This window comes from Oryzias latipes, chromosome 6 (genome assembly GCF_053564925.1).
Source record: "Oryzias latipes strain Hd-rR chromosome 6, Olatipes_Hd-rR_3.1".
NCBI classification, from domain to species: domain Eukaryota; kingdom Metazoa; phylum Chordata; class Actinopteri; order Beloniformes; family Adrianichthyidae; genus Oryzias; species Oryzias latipes.
In genome coordinates, this window is record NC_136242.1 from 8,677,973 (window position 1) to 8,694,949 (window position 16,977).

The window sequence follows — 16,977 nt, forward strand, 5'->3', positions numbered from 1 at the left end:
TATCATGTTTTCTATTGAACTAACCAACATTTTTATTTTTAATTTATTTTTACCTTCCACTGACAATTACAGCAGACTTTTGGCTCTTTTCTATCTCAAACTTTTATTTCAAACATGTTTAAAATGGATTTATAGGTCAAGAATTATCCTACATGACTTCAATGAAAAAAGAAAAACAGGAAAATTGTTTTTTTTTAATCAAGTTCTGCTCTACATGAACAGACCACTTGGACCTTCTCGGTTTTTTGTGCTTTGTTTTTTAGCAGAAGACCCTCAAACTTCATATGAACCTGCAGGAAGCACAGAGTAATATAAATTAAAGCACACTGGAGCTTTTTTCCAAGTTTTAATTTGATGTAAATGGGGGTGGCATGGTGTTGTAGCGCTAAGCACTCTTGTCTCACTGTGAAAAGGTCCTGGTTTGAATCCCGGCTGGGACCTCTGTGACTTTGCACGTTCTCCAATGTATGGTTTGCTCCGGGCACTCTGGCGTCCTCCCACAGTCCAAAAACAAGCTTCGTTGATGATCCTGAACTGTCCAAAAGTGTGAGTGTGTGTTGGAGTGATTGTTTAGCCCTGCAACTGCCCAACAATAGCTGGACAGGCTCTGGCAACCCTGTGACCCCCAGTGGGATTCAGAGGGTTGAGAAAGTGGAAAGATGGAATTTGATGTAAAGGATTCAGTCAGTCATTTTTACAGCTTTAGATATTTTACCTGATGTGTTCAAATCGGTGCTTCTTGTGTGGTTTTCTTTTACGTTTTTCATGTAAATGGTCTGCGTTTCAATGTGGGTCTATTGACTTTAAAAGCAGTTTAAATCCACTGCTGATTCTTAGCCAGGACACTGAACAGATATTTTTTAATCTAAATGAGCTTGATAAGGTTAATAAAACAAATAAGGCACTTAAAATCTGAACATAAACTGAGCGCAAAAACTGCGCTTGGCACCAGTGCGGTGCCAACAGACCCACAGTGTGTGTCTGCTGTCGTGTTTCGGTCTGTGTGAGTGTGCGTGTTTCGGTATGTGTGAACCACCTCCCTCCTCCACCCCCTCTCTCCATCCTTCTCCCTTCGGAGCCCAGGGACGCGCTAAGTCGCGGCTCCGGCGCGCAGCACACACGCGTCCTGCAGTTTTCTCCATCTTTGCGCTTCCAGAAACCTCGCGGCTCGTCGAGGCATCCTCCTCCTGCCTCCTCGGCTCCTTTTCCCCCCTCTTTCTCTCCTTCTTCCTCTCATGCCACCGCTGAGGCGCAGGATAAGTGGCGGCTTGTGACCGACTGAGTGAGCTCGATGAACATGGCGTGCATCGGGGACGCAGACCCCTTCACCGCTGCTATACCTGCCACCAAAGTTGAACTGACGGTTTCCTGCAGGTGAGTGGAAAGCCGCTGAACCACAGGCGGTGGAGTCTCCTGCGCTCTGGCACGACGCGCTCCTCAGCGTAGCCGTCGCGCTGGTGGAGAGACGAGAGCTCCACTTTACGCTCATTTCTTTCTAGAAATATTAGCTTTCTGGGATCAATTCCTGTCTGCTTGTGAAAACACTTTGGTTTTTCAGCTCCCAGATGATGGTGAGGGTAGATGTGAGGGTAGGGAGATAGAACCAGCCTGTTTACTGCTTCTGTTGGTGGCACACAGAGGTCAGAGTTGTTTCGTCTTTACTCCGCTTCCACTCGCGGAGCTGCAGGAATGGAAGCGCAGTTTCTCAATTTGCCACATTTTCCTAAAATCCTCTGCATTATGTTTCCAGGTCAGGCTGAGGGAAGAATTTGGGTTTTTGAGAAGGTTTTGGTGCAGCTTTAGAGATTTTTTGAAGCCCAAAGAGTTTAAGACAAATCCGTGGGCTTTAAATGAAAGGAAAACACCTCCTGTAAGTCATCAAAGTGCTGCAGGTTTTCCCCATAAAATACAGTTTTCTTGGTGAAGAATGTGTAATAAAATAAAAGTACTTAAGTACCAATTTTATTTCATTAAAACAGATTTATCATTGATTAAAAAAAAAATCAATCCAAAAAATGATACTGGTAATTTAGGGTGTGGCTGTTTTTCAGTCTTTTATTACTCTTTGGGTCATTTTTTTAATTCAATTTTAGGGTTATTCATTATTTTTTGGGTCACTTTTTGGAGCAATAAAAATTGTTTGGGTTATTTGAAACATTTTTTTCTGTATAAAAATAACCCAGGCAAAAGTTAGTTCTCTTTTTAAGTGTAAAATGCTTCATTAAGAAAGTCAATTTTCCCTCAAAACTGTGGCAAACAGAACATCTACAGAATACTCATTTAAAAAAATTATTTTGATTGCTTTTGAAAATAAAACTTGACCCTATAAGAATGGTTTGTTGTGTTGTCTTCACGTTGGAATGGTTTGGGACACACAACAGCAATTACCAGATTATACTGTTGGTGACGGATGTAAAGGATTCCTTTGTAGAAATGATTTAAGGGTTTGTGGTTCCCAAAGGAGCCTCCACAATTGCAGAATAAATGACGTGGGTTTCTGTTTGGCTGGTGTGAATACAGATGTTCATAGAGCAGATGTGGGATGCGGCGGCTTTACCTCACAGGAAAGCCGCCAGGGGAGCTGAGACAAAGCAGGAAACCGAAACGAACAAACTCTGAATGACATGCAAAAACGAAAGCCGCAACCTGAAATGACAGAAAAAACTTTGTTTACTTGCACACATGTCTGTTGTGCTGGAGTAAACAGTCCACCACTGATGCTGTCACAAACTGATGTGATAGGCTTTGGCTGAACAAAGCTAGAAATGACTGTTTTTATTCCCAAAAATGTGACTTATTCTCACGTGAGGGTTGTCAGAATCAGCTCTCGTGTGAAGTTTTTCCTCCTCTATCATAGGAGGCGTCTGCTGTGAAGCTGTGATGCGAGGTGGAGCCTGAAGGCTGCGTCTCACTGGGCTTAGCCACCTCAGAACCTCAGCATGGGCCCATGTGGAGTTCTGGGAATTTTAGGCCACTTTCAAAAGCTTCAGTATTTTTGTTTGTAGTCTTTGTAATTAAAAATGCTGACTGGAATTTCTCCAATTGTAAATATTTTTGGGCATGTTTCAAATTCCACACAGCAACTTGTGGGAAGAAAAAAATATGAGTATTATGCAAATGGTTCTGGGTAATTAGACACCTCACACACTTTTGCAGATTGTCAGAAGCAGTGAAATATAAATCTAGTGTTTGCCATTTTTGTTGTCTTACCAAATGGCTCTAGAGTCGGAGGGAATCTTAATTTCTCTTCAAAGCTATTCTAAAAGTTTTGGTTCACTGTCTGTTTCCATGACAACACCAGCAGGATGTCCACACTTTTGCCTTTTTGTTTATTAGAGCAAATTCACCCTATTTTCTGGAGTAGAAGTCGCTCCGGAGTAGAAGTCGCAGCAGGAAAAAAAAAAAAAGGTATTATAAAGAAGAACAAAAAATCATATATTAGTCACACTTTTGAGATGAATATATTTGACAAAGTATGGGAACAAGAACAAACATTTCATCCTAAAAGGCAAATCATAATAAAGAAACACTAAAACAATAATAGACTGAATATATGCTTCATTACTGTAACCGTGTTTAGCTTCATGAAACAGGAGGAACTTAGAATATAAGTGCAACATATGAACAATCATTCAGATAAGCATAGCATCAAGAACATGCCAACAAGTCAACTAAGCGGCTGGGTAACTCAGTTGGTAAGGTAAAGGGCTACAACGCAGAAATCCAGGGGAATTAACAATGGTACTGGGGACAATTACCATATCAATGGCGAGCAATTCACATCATCACCTTCATCACCTTAACGCTACTGCCTCCTGGGTGCGGCTAGTCTGCAGCTCACCGCTCCCCCAGGGGATGGGTCAAATGCCGAGAACAAATTTCGCACACCTAGGTGTGTGACAGAAAGTAGCACTTTCACTACACTTTCTAAACTCTTTATATCACTATAAATCACTAATCCGTTGAATTTTTCATCTTCTGTGTTTCCAAGCTACCAAATGGACTGGGGTGGAAAACATTTTTTGGTATATGATTGGGACGCCACAACTTTTAAAGTGCCTTTACCTTGCCATTCTTAAGCCTCTTATAGTCAAGAAAATGTATATAGTATATTACCTTTGGCACACAGAAGGACATTTTTTTTAAATTAAATGAGTTATTTTCCTGAATGCTTTTCTGGTAAGACAACCAGAGCTCTGAGGCACAGTGTTTTGCTGCCCGTTTCATGATGTCAACCTAGAGGGATTCTCAGAAATGCACCTTTGAAATGAACCTTTTTTCTTCACTAGCTGCGTTTACCTGGGCAAAAGTAATAGGAAAGAACGCCTGATCTGAAGAAAAATGTTTCAAGTAAACACGCTGTTTGGAATATTCTGCCCCGATCAGACTCGTTCGGAAAAAAAATTCCTTCCGATCGAGATAGGTGGTTATGCCGATTGTAGATCCGATTGTTGTTCATGTAAACAGTTCATTACGATCGTGTGTCACTACTGCTCTGGTTTAACGTCATGCATAGACGGTGTTTCGCTCCAAAGAAAGCTTTGGAGCTCAAACAGGACCGACCGGCTGCTCTGTGGAGGTCCGGTGCGAAGCGCCGCTCCCTTCTCTTACACCCCTCACGAGGGGGTTGCCGGGGAGGAGCGCCTCGTGCCCCGTGGGGTCTGGACCCTGCGCGGTCCAGGCTTGGGTGCCGATGGACCGAGCGAACTGTCTCTGAGCAGAGCAGCAGGATTTATCAATGTGTGTTTGAGGGGAAGGGAGGATGCTTTGTTACGTGTGCGTTTTGTTGTTTTGTTATGTGTGGGAGAATTCGGACTGCGATCATCCGTCCCGTCGCTCTGGGTTAGCGGCTGCTGGTCTCAGGAGAACCGTGTGTTCGGACAGAGCTCGGAGTTCCAGCTCACACAGCGGCTTTGGGGCGGTGTCTGAGCTTTTCAAAGCAGAAATGTGGCTCAGTCCTTAGAAACCGTTACAACAATCACGAGAATTTGTGTTTCTAGTCGTGTCCCGACTAAATAAAGGCTGATGTTATTCCCACATATTTACGTGCAGCCAGGATGCAGATTGCGGCATTTCCCGCATGGATTTTGTGTTCATCAACCAAAGCTAATGTTGTTAGCGTGTGTTAGCCTCTCCTGGGAGCTCCGTGCTTCCACAAAGAAGCACTGACCACACAGATTAAAATCAAGCGAACAAGCGCTTCATAATGTTCTTAACATTAATAAATGCACGTTTGGAAGATCGTCTCGTATATTACCGAGCTGCTGCATAAATATATGTGGCAGCAAGGTTTGTTTACTGTGGGACTCATTTTACTTTTCCGGCGTTTTCAACACTACTGCGCATGCCCAAATGATTTATTCCGACCGAAAGTGAGACCATGTGAACGTTTGTTCTAATCGGAAAAAGGTTTTCTATGCCCATTTGCACGGTTGGATTTTAACCCGACCATTGATCCGATCAAGATTTTTGGACATGTAACCGCGGCTAATGATTTGCGATCTTCACTGGTGTCCATGGATTACTTGAAATCCTCTTCACCTTTATCCACGTTTGTCATGGTAGGGATAACATGTCAATGTAAGGGTGGGGTCATAGGATAGCACAAGGGTTATGTCAGCCTTTCTGTAGGAAAAATTCCTGAACGTCCCTTTCACAAGTTTCCTCAGTTCAGAAACATCTTCAGCAGGTTGGCAACTTTATTTGATTGAATCTTCATTCTTTGTCAAATATTCTTGGCCCGTCTAAACTTAGACTTTGTGATGAAGAATTTGTCTTTTATCTCAAAGTGGAGGCTAACTTCTGCCGCGTCCAACTTTTAAGGTGTGACGGATAAATAAGGCAAAAAAAAATGACACAACCGCTGTAAAACTGGTATTTTCTAAATGTAACATAAACGTGAATCCATCGAATCTGCTTCTTTATTATTGTGAAACTATGTGAAACATAGAGAGTCTGGTGCTGCATTTTATGCAGACTGATTTGGTACATGGAAACAACTGTCTCCATAAATCCATATGTCGAGGAAAACTCCTGGTTTTGTCTGTAAACAGCAGCTTTATGCTTTTTCAAGTCGAAGGCTCTTCTTCAGTTTCCTAACTGACTCTTTTCTCCCCAAAGACACTTTCCAAACACGTCTTTTTGTTTGGCTTTTGTTAACTTTTAGCTTTGGGCTTAGCTAGCGCTCCGAGCGAGCAGCCGCTTTATGTCACACAACGCAGCAAGACAGGCGGATGTGGTGAACAGATTTAGGTAGTTTTCCAAATAAAACTTCCTTCTAAATCAGAAATAAGAAATTGGAAAGAAACAAAGTTGGCGTATGAATTTTTTTCATGTCTTTCCTTGGTACTGGTTTGCAGCCCAGGGGTTGGAGACCTCTGATTTATTGGGAACAGGCAGCATGTCGAAAAATGACGAGATGGGGACACCTAAGACGTCAAAAAGTCTTAGGACAACTCTTTTTTTGACTTCTGGTTCCGGGTTATAGCATGGTCGTGTGTGGCTCAAGGCGACTAAACAACTATCTTTAAGTGACTTAAAAGTTGATTTTCTCCAAAAAAAGAGAGCTGACCATGGCCCCTAAGAAAAACCATGACTACGAAGACTCTTGAGATTTAAAAGATTCTTGATGATATCCAAGCTGTGTTGTATCCTTTCATGGAACAAGTGACCGCTAAGCTAACTCCTCTCATGGAGCTAATGGAAGACTTCAGAAGATTCCGAGGTCAAAACGAGAGAGAAAGAGATAACCGGGTCGACATTCTGGAGAAAAGACTGGACGATGTGGAACAAAAAGCAAGGATGTATAATGTCATTCTCACTGGAGTACCGATCAAACCTCAGGCAAAGCTAAATGCAGCTGGAGTTAACATTGCTAATGCTAATAGTGCTAACATTGCTAGCAGTTCTTCTGAAATGGGGAGAAATGGAGAGTCTCTGGAACACCAAGTGGAATCATTTCTCACGTCTAAAGGGATTTCCTTGGATCTAAATACCATCGAGACCTGCCACCTGCTCCCCAGGAGAAAGGAGACGGATAAACCAGCGATCCTCATCAGGTTTGTGAATCAACAACACAAGCTAGCTCTGATGAATCAAAGGAAGAATCTGAAGGGATCTGTTGCTTATCTGAGCGACCATCTGACCAGAAGGAATGCTGAAATCCCCAAACACACCAGGCTTCTCAGGAAGCGTAAGCAGATTGAGAACACTTCAGTTAAAGGCTGCAGGATTTACGTCAAACCACTCTGTCCACCGGACCGGTCCAAGGTTCCGGTTGTGAACACCATGAAGGACTTTGAGAAGTGTTTGATCACGGTCGTCTGAACCAACATGCAGTAATAAATCAAAGAGTCAAATATAATTTCAAGAAATATGACACCTGGATTCATCGCTTTCTCCAAAAGTCTGAAATGACCCTGATTTTCACCAAAGTTCTGACCTGCAGACAATTTGACCTCAACTTTCAGTGCCGCTGATATCAGCTGAAGAAGGAAAAGGACCTTAATCCAATGTCTGCAGACATAACCGCGAAGAGAAATATAAACACTGTTTCCAGAAGAACGGCTGTTAATCAGCAGAAGAAGGAATACCAAACTTGGTCATTCGACAAAATATGGACCCTTTTTTATTTTATTCTATTTCACAGCATTACCTTACTATGCAAAAAAAAAGCTAAATCAATTAATGAAGATTACTTCACTTGCTACAAAAATTGAAAAATTGATTCATGATTTTTCCTAATGTAACATAATTTTGCGCATATTTTAACTTTTGATACTTGATCACTTTTTTCTATGATGATTTTTGAAACAGTGTTGTCTATTTTTCTGATATAGTATTATTTTCTTAAACATTTACATGACCTTTATAAGTAACATAATCTGCATATATTCTAGATAACTGATCTGCATTTTGCATGTTGATTTCTAAAATAGTTATTTTTTACACAATAATTTAAGTAATTCATCTTTGTCATGTGCTTTATTGATATTTCAAGATTCTTAATTCTGTCTGATAAAAGCTAGGAACCGGATATTGATAAATCATGTAATAAAATGGTTACAGTGTAACGGGGTGGGATTATATAAATTCGCTTCTTTCCACTCCCTTTCAAGCAATATTTATTAATATGTCTAATTATCCTCAGTTTGATTTGTCATTGTATGAATGCATAACTGATGATTATATTGTTTTTGTGTACTATTCTTATTTGATTGCTTGAAATAAACCATTTCAAATCAAATTTAAAAAAGTGACACTGAGGGGACCCCGAAAATATGTCCATACATGACAAGTTGGGAGTGAGAATGTGTTGGTTGCACCGACAACAAGAGCTGCCCCATTTAACATAGAAAAAAACAAACAAAAAAATGAAGCAAAATAAAAAGGAAAGATTTCAGAAAACAAACTTCATTTCCAGAAATCAAAATGAAATGTTAAAGAATAACAAAAAATAAGAAACTCTTAAATTTATTATTGCTTATTTATTATTGCTTTAAGCTTCGGGCCACAGTCACTACAAAAGTTTGGTGATAGATCAATCAACTCTTTACCTTAGTTTAACCCTTGTGCTATCCTAGGCACTTTAACATTGGGAGTTGGGTCATCTAGACCCACTAGACAGTGCTCTGAACCTTTTTTCTTCAATGATTTGTGATCTTCACTGGTGTCCATGGATTACATGAAATCGTTCCACCTTTATCCACCTTTGTCATGGTAGGAAGAACACGTCAATTTAAGGGTGGGGTCATAGGATAGCACAAGGGCTTAGGCAATAGAGCAGGTTGTTCAATGACCAAAAGGTCAGTGGTTTGATCCCCGCTCCCCCCAGCCAGCTGTCGTTGTGTTCTTGTGCAAGACACTGCACCCTCCCTGCCTCCAGTGTGGTTCCACTGGTGTGTGAATGTGTATGAATGTACCGTTGATGGTCAGAGGGACTGTAGGCGCAAACTGGCAGCCATGTTTCTGTCAGTCTGAGGCTACATTAGTATTTACCATCACCAAGTATGAATGAGTTAGTGAATAATAAACAAATTGTAAGCGCTTTGAGCACCAAGAAAAAGTGCAGGTAAATCAAATCTATTATTATTATTAAGCAAAACATCCCCCTGCTTTACCTTCTCTGCATAACTCAAAGATCGTCATTCAATCAGTGGTGTCCCATAGTACTTACCTTTTCCAGTTTTGTTTTTATTTTTACATGTTTTTGTGTTTAGTGATATGTTGATGGGATTTGCACTTCAGGGCTGCCATAATATAGATATCAATAAATAGATTCTGTTCTCAATATTTACATAAAAGTGTGGATTTCATCTAAAAATTACCAAATTCACCAGCTGTCTTTACGCAGAATCCTGGATCTACGTTGGCAAAGATTGTCTCAACAATCTAATATTTATTACAAAAACCGCACAGGATTGTCACCAGATTTTCCATAAACCTTTTTAGGAGTAAAACCAATCAATAAATGCACAAGCAAAATGATAAAATGTGTCTGTAAGAGATGAAAGATGCAGGGAATCACTCGACACAAAGCAAAACTGACAGGAGATGAATTAGACAACGTTTCTCCTCAATTCATTTCATCAGTTCAAACAGCTTCCATGCACAGTTTCCAAGGAGGTAGCGTGCCTGCCGACCCCACCCATCGTCTACATTCTTGTAGTCATGGTTACTTTGTGTTGTGGCCAATGATTTAAAAAAATAGACTGATGGTTTGGCCCTTTTTCATATTATTGTGACCCAGTGTTACTTAATGTAGATTTTATCAAAGGAAGTTCACATTAGAGAGCAACAGAAGAAGTCGTTTTTATTAAATGATATTTTTACTCTGGTAAAATGAACTTTTTGTGGCTGTTTAGTGTCTTTTCTCCTGGTAATTCAGCCAGGTGATGTTTTGATCAGAGCCTGCGATCATATTCCTTCTCACGATGAATGCAGCACTATCAGGACATTTTCTTGTCCTTTATTTCTTCATTTTTAGACCACTGGGACAGAAAAAAGCTTCTCTGTTTAGTGACTCATCTCAGTGTTTTAACAAATGCTACTTTTGTTCATACAAGCAGAATGTATGAGCTCCAGCTTGCCCATATTCCTGACAGTTAATGGAGGCGCATAGTTACAGAAAATGGATGGAATGGAAAGTGGGCAAAGTGCAGTGCCATTTCTTTAATGGGTATAAAGACATTTTGAGACACAGAGGCATTAAGGAATATTTCTGTTAGCCGTCAAGAGGAAACACATGAACTTCATTTGTTCTCAGCTTGTTTTGACACAAAAAAGTCACCTTACACAAAAAACCGTGTATTGTAAAACAAGAATTCTGCCAAAACAAAAAAATGCCCAGCCTGTATTCAGGAAAAGGCTGGTCAATTTCCCATTTTATATAAAAATAAAATAAAATAAAGGCTTTATTTACAACAAAATATAAAGGAAATAAAAAATATTAAACTTAAATGAGCTCATTTCAAATTTATTATCTGTCTCAGGTCTCAAGATAGTTGGCATGGGGGTCAACAAGACAGAATCAAAAAACCTTGAAACGATTAAGCTGAGAGAACCTCTCGCTGCTAATCGAGTCCTCAGAGATCAGGTCTTTAACATAATTAGCTGCGGAAAGAATGTCTTTGTGAGTCTCCCGTTAAGGAAGGATGGAGGCTCTCCTATCTGTGAGTGAGTGCATTGAAAAAATGGTTTAATTCTTTGGCGCTGTGTTCCATAACCTCATCCTAAAACAGTGTTTTTCCACCTTTTTTGAGCCAAGTTACACTTTTTCCTTGACAAAAATCCTGCGGCACACCAGCAACCAAAAATACAAAAAGTGAAACTCTACAGTCTGTATTGATCTACAATCCCTCCACGATGTCACAAGCATGTTTTGAAATAATTGAGGCACAACAAATTAGAAGTTGCAGCTGTTTTTTCTAAAAGTTGCGATAGTTTTCAATAATAATTTTTAAATAAATTCATTAAAATTTGCCCAGACAGTTGTTTTTCCATCCAGTTTATTAAAATGCTGTTTCATGTAAACCTCACAAAAACCAAATAAAAGGATTTTTTATAAACGGTAATTTTATTTTTCAAGTATTATTTTATGTTTGTGCAAAAGCAGTTTTTGAACAAATATATAATCACGACATGTTAGATTTTAGACAAAATAGACCAACATTATATTGTTTATAAGTTCAGTAACTACACAAAAACATGAACACACTGAAATTTTATTCGGTTTTCTTTCGTCTAAGTCAAAAATGTGACTAAATGTTTTATTTCTTTTTGGCTGATTTAAATTGTTTCATTGTAGTAAAATGTGTTGACCACTTCACCTTAATGCTGGTTGTTTGATTTTTTAATTACTTTTGAAATACTCTAGTACTAGTACAGCACTAGTACTCTATGTACTGTTGTTAAGACAATGTTGCATGCCTTTTGAGAAACTTTTAGTTATTGTTTAATTTAAACTTCCAGTTTCTCTGGAAATTATGTTGTTGTAAGCGACACACTAGTTTCTTTATTATAAAGGAAACAACTAAAAGGGACAGAAACTAAACTGGATTTTAGTTAAAAAAAATTGTCATCAACAGAAAGTGTCTTGAAAATTTGCTATCAGAATGTTATTTCTGCTTGTACGTTTTCAGTACCCCGTCTACTTTAAGTGAATTGCACGAGTAAAACTCCATTAACGGCCTTCATGTTTTACTTTGGGCGGAAACCTCAGGGGCAGAGCACCCCCCCATATTAAGGTAAAAATGTGTCTAAATGGACGAGTTTGTAGATCTGATGTAAGAACTTCATACCCCCGCCCCCCACCCCACCCTGAGTCAAACAATTTTTAGCTTCTTTATTGTTTTTTAGTTGCCGTAACCCTTGTGCTATCCTTTTTCTTCAATGATTTGTGATCTTCACTGGTGTCCATGGATTACATGAAATCTTTCCACCTTTATCCACCTTTGTCATGGTAGGGAGAACACGTCAAAGTAAGGGTGGGGTCATCTAAGATAGCACAAGGCTTAAGTCAGAACACACTAAAGGAAGAATCCAGAAACCACATCTCAGCTAGTCAGAAAAGAGTATTTGGAGAAAGAATGTCTATCGACTTCACAGTTTGAAATCTTGTTATCATCAAGAGCTCTAATGATTGTAGACAGATCTCTGTGAAGTTGCTGGCTGACTTAAATATTCACCTGCCAGTCCACGTATTTCAATTATAGTGCCTTTAAACTGTGGAAAGTCATTTTTCACAGTCTCAAAGCTAATTAAAGAAATGACAGATAAGCAGTTTTTCTAGGAAAAGGGGACCCAAAAAGTCTGACAATGGTAGCAATGTGTCTTTGAGAAGCATAGGCCTCTATGGGATATTTTGTCCATACTTAGACAATGTTATTTTCTGGATTTTAAAGCAGTGAATAACAGAAACCGTGTTTAAAGCCCCCAGAGTGTCTTCATGTTGTGAAACCCTTTGTTCGAGGTTAAAGCCTTAGTCAATCTGTCCACACGGGTGGGTACGGGCTGTCTATTGACGAAAGATGGGCAAACATGTAAGTCAAGGCAAGGCAAGTTTATTTGTATAGCACAATTCATACACAAAGTAATTCAAGGTGCTTCACAAAACAGAAAAATGCATTAAAATCACAATACATCATAGAAATAATCAACGTAAAATTTACTTTAAAAGAAAAGAAAAATTTTGAAAATTGATTTAAAAATAAAGGAAGGAAAGGAAAGAAAAGTGCAGATAGGACCTTTCAGTCATATACACGGCTAAACAGAAATGTTTTAAGTCTAGATTTGAACATGAACACAAAAGAGGCCTGTCTTATGACTTCAGGGAGGCTGTTCCAGATTTTAGCTGCAGAATATTGAAACGCCGATTCCCTTTGTTTAGTTCTGACTCTGGGAATCAACAGTAAAGGGCACACAGGTGGCCTGCAGGAAATACCAAGGTCGTAGACCGCTCATGGAGCCCATTTTTTTCTTTTCAGCCTTGCAGAAGTAGCTCCTCTTTGCTTGCAGCTGTTTGACTGACTTTACTCTGAACAACAGAATCGCAAGAGAGCAGAGAGCTGGGAAAATAAAATCTGGGTTTTCCCAAAAATAAATCATATAAAAGAACAAATTTGAATTAATTGATTAAATCAATGAATTGCCTAGCCCTAATGAAACATACATCAAAAGTTAAACAAGGTAGAACTTTGACCAATCAGGGACTTAGATTTGGTAGCGACTCTTTAATAGCGTCCCGTTAAAGTGTCTACTTTTTTATAACTGATCATGGAGAAAAAAAATGATTGTTGTTAGAGCCCGGCTGGAATTATTTGACATCAAGTCTTTAATGCATTGGAATAGAGCTGTGAAAGAAAAAGCCTGGAGCAAGATTTACCAGATTTGCACCGCTTTGACATTTGCACCAAGACCCTTCCAACTGTAGGTAGCGGACATGCGTTAGTAAACTGTAGGAACAGAATAAAGAAGAAGAAGCCCCTCCTTGGTTGTCCAGTAAACACCAAAGACTAAATGTGTGTTCAAGAACCCGTGTTTAGTGCGTTCTTGAATGCAGGTCACATGCCCACTATGTAAGGTTGAAGTATGTGTGACGAAGGAATGTCGTATGGATTATTCATTTTTTTGACCCCCACAAATCATGTGGACTGCGCATAACCCATTAGTGCTGTGCATATTCTTTGTGTGCAGCCTGACTGTTACAATTTAAAAACTTTAAAGTGTAGTTTGTGTGGACATCCTACAGGCACTTGCAGATCACATGTACACCCCATGCATGCCGCACATGCACGTGATCAGTAAGGAGCCAGTACTCGCACCTCACTGACGACTATATCCTTACAAATACTTCACGACACACTTACCACAGCAACAATGGTGCATTCCATTTTCATAACATCCCTTTAGGTGGATGACGAGCCCCAAGGGAACTACGAGACACACCTGCTCTCCCTCTAAAATGCGGCTGCTCCTCTCTACGACCCTCTACGGGCCCAGACCACTCAAAGACCCACAGCACCTGTACGGGTCAACCCCCCAAATGTGCATGTGTCTAAGGCTTAAGATAACCAGGGAGATTGTTTGGCTGGTGTTGTGCATTGTCTGAAAACACTCTCAGTCACCCAGGTCATGATATTGCAGGATGCTGTTCTTTGGGGCAACTACACAATAAAAGTGGTTCTTGAGAAATGTTGCTGTCAAACCTGTTCTAGATACCTTCTAAACGTCTTCATGTTGACCTTTAAAACTTTAAAACTACTACCCTAAATAACAGAGTCAGTGCACACATGTACAAGTATTGACAGCATTGATATCATATAAAGAAATTATTAAAATCCCACTCTGATCATCTTTTGATCTATTATAAAAGCGTTCCCAGTGGTCTTTTAATTATGATTATGCTATTTTTAGCTAAAATTAAAAAACCTGTGTTGTTTTCTGCAGAGCGGCAGTAGTTCATTAGAGATTTACCCCAGACTTGTGGGTGGGATTGTTGGTGGGGTTTAAACTTTCACTCATTTCCCATACACTCTCTCTCGCTAGTTTACAGACCCTCACTTTCCTAACCAAACAGTACCGGTGCAACAAAAATGATGAGCAACATTTGGGGGATATTCCAAAAAGCAGGTTATAGTTACCACGGTAAGTTTGAGGCTAAGGAAGTTAATAACCTCAGCTTTCGGTTCCAAAAACAGAGGTATGTTTCAGGGTAGGTCAAGTTGCCATAGCAACTCATGCTCTGAACATTACCTGGTCTGGAGCAGGTTTAGTTGAAGGTTTATTGTTTTCAGAGAGGTGAAGCAGCATGGCGTGTCCATTTGAAGATGATTTAGTGGATGAAGAAGCTCAGATAATACTTTTTCCACCATGAGAGGGTGACAAGACAACGTATGGATGTTGGAAAAATAAACTCCGTCTCACTGAAGTATAGCGCTCTCTTTTTTTCTCCACGCGTTTCCATGGTGACTGCGATCCATTGAGAATGACTTTATGTACTTTCAGTGCACATGCATTAACCCAGGGTCACCAAGTCGAGCGTAATTACGCTAACTCAAATCCGGTCTTTTGGAACCGACATACCCAGAGTAAGCAAGTTCAGGCGGATTTCAGCCAGAGTTCAGGCTTAAAGTCAGGGGAGTTTAATTGTGCCTTCTGGAATACCCCCCTGAGCCATCCAGCTGTTTTGATGCAGAGTCCAGCTCAGATGAGGAAAACAAAGACGTACGTGGATCTATTTGTCTAAAAGTGGGTGAATCAGAATGGAGCGGAGCAGGGAGCTTGTGATCCGTCAGGCGTATTTTCCATGTTAAATTTCATGGAGATTTGTTTTGTCTGAGCTAATCAATAAATCCTGAATGCAGATTTTGCCTCAAATAATTCTAGTAATTGTATTTCTGATTTTGAGTAAAAAATAAATATTAAAGGACCTACACCATTCTATTCTTAAGCCTTTTATAATAAACAATGTCCATATATGTGACCTTACCTTTGGCACACAGAAGAATGATTTTTTATTAATTATTATTAATTATTTTATTAATTATTTTATTATTTGTTATTTTTCTGAGCTCTTTTCCAACCTGGAAGTAAGACGACTGGATCTCTGAAGCAAATATGTCCAACACAAGAGGCCTTCAGTTCTCATCTGCCTGCCCAGCTGTTGGACAGGACAAGTTAAAAAAAAAAAACACGTCAGCTCTGTGGAGAAAGTGGGTGTGTGTAAGTTTAGGGGGCAGTGCTGACAGCACAGACTCTTCCTGGAAGGGGCTGTTCTCACTTACATCAGCTTGTGAGAACCCGCTCGTTTTTTTGGGCTGGGAGGGGCTGGAGCTCAGACTGCAAGTTTTTAGAGGAATACTCAGCAATGCGTGAATGGGTCAAAATACCGCTTTGGGGTTTCTTTTCGTGAGAAATAACCATTATGATACACTTAAAAGATAAAAAATGGATTTGCATCATATAGGCCCTTTAAAAAAAGTATGCTGGGGGAACAACTTTAAGACTTGAATCTAGCAGATTGTGGCTTGTAGAGTCAGATGGGTGATGAACTTTTGGTTTAGTCTGCAGAATTCCAGAAGCTTAGCACGTCTGAAGTCCCATTACTTCAACCAGTACTGGTGGGATCAGGGGTTTACCCGCAGATGGAGTCCTGCAAAGAGTGTTTTATGTGTGACTATCGGGGTTGATTCTCTTTGATCTCTCGGCCTTCCATCTACTTCAGCCAGTTTATGGAAATTGATCCATTTTAGCTGCAGCTGCACAGCAGAATTTGCATAAAGTCTATATTAAATGCGGCGACAGCGTGGTGCCGCTTTTAAAAACACACAACACTGTTGGGTCTGATGTGGTGAAATTCATGACCAGAATACTCATCCCACCCATAAAAACACCTGCAGCCACACTCTGAACGTCCAACGACTCTGTTGTTGTTGTCTTGGAGTTCCTCCACATTTGATGACTACACATGAAAATGCACTGCTTATTCATGCTTCACAGTATGCACAAAAGCAAATTCTTTTATCTGATAGGTTGGATATGTTCTTTTACATTGTGTACATTTGTTGGAAAAAATATTTGCATGAGTGGTGTGAAGGAAAAGAGACATTTTTAGCTGCTAAGCTGCTGCCTGTAACAGCTATACCAGAACATTTTTCTCAGCCCTCAGCTTGTGGGTGGTGTGATTTTCCCACTTTGGTTTTTCTGTAAACAACTGAAGCATTCAGTCTAGACCATCCGGAGGTGAAAGGCCTCTTTCACTCGATAACCCCAAACTGGCTCGGGACACGAGTCAGGTCAAGCATCAGAAATGACAGATTGATTAACTCAAGTCCAATATGGTGCTGGAGTGTCTGTAGATGAGTTGATGAGGGCCTCCTCGTTCTCATCACAACACCTTGATGACACACAAACTCTCAGCTCAGAGAGCAGATTGAGACCTGCACACCACTAACAACCTTTGTGCGGAGCGGCGCAGCC

At 40.1% G+C, this 16,977-nt stretch overlaps 1 protein-coding gene across 1 annotated transcript in view; it reads left to right on the forward strand.

Annotated features, from left to right (window-relative positions):
- Positions 1–1,063: 1,063 nt before the first annotated feature.
- Positions 1,064–16,977, forward strand: part of LOC101173626 (copine-8) — a 123,544-nt gene continuing 107,630 nt past the window's right edge. The window contains exon 1 of the mRNA XM_023955579.2: positions 1,064–1,374. Coding sequence (XP_023811347.1) covers positions 1,292–1,374 — 83 coding nt within the window. The 5' untranslated portion in view covers positions 1,064–1,291. The remainder of the gene's footprint in view (positions 1,375–16,977) is intronic.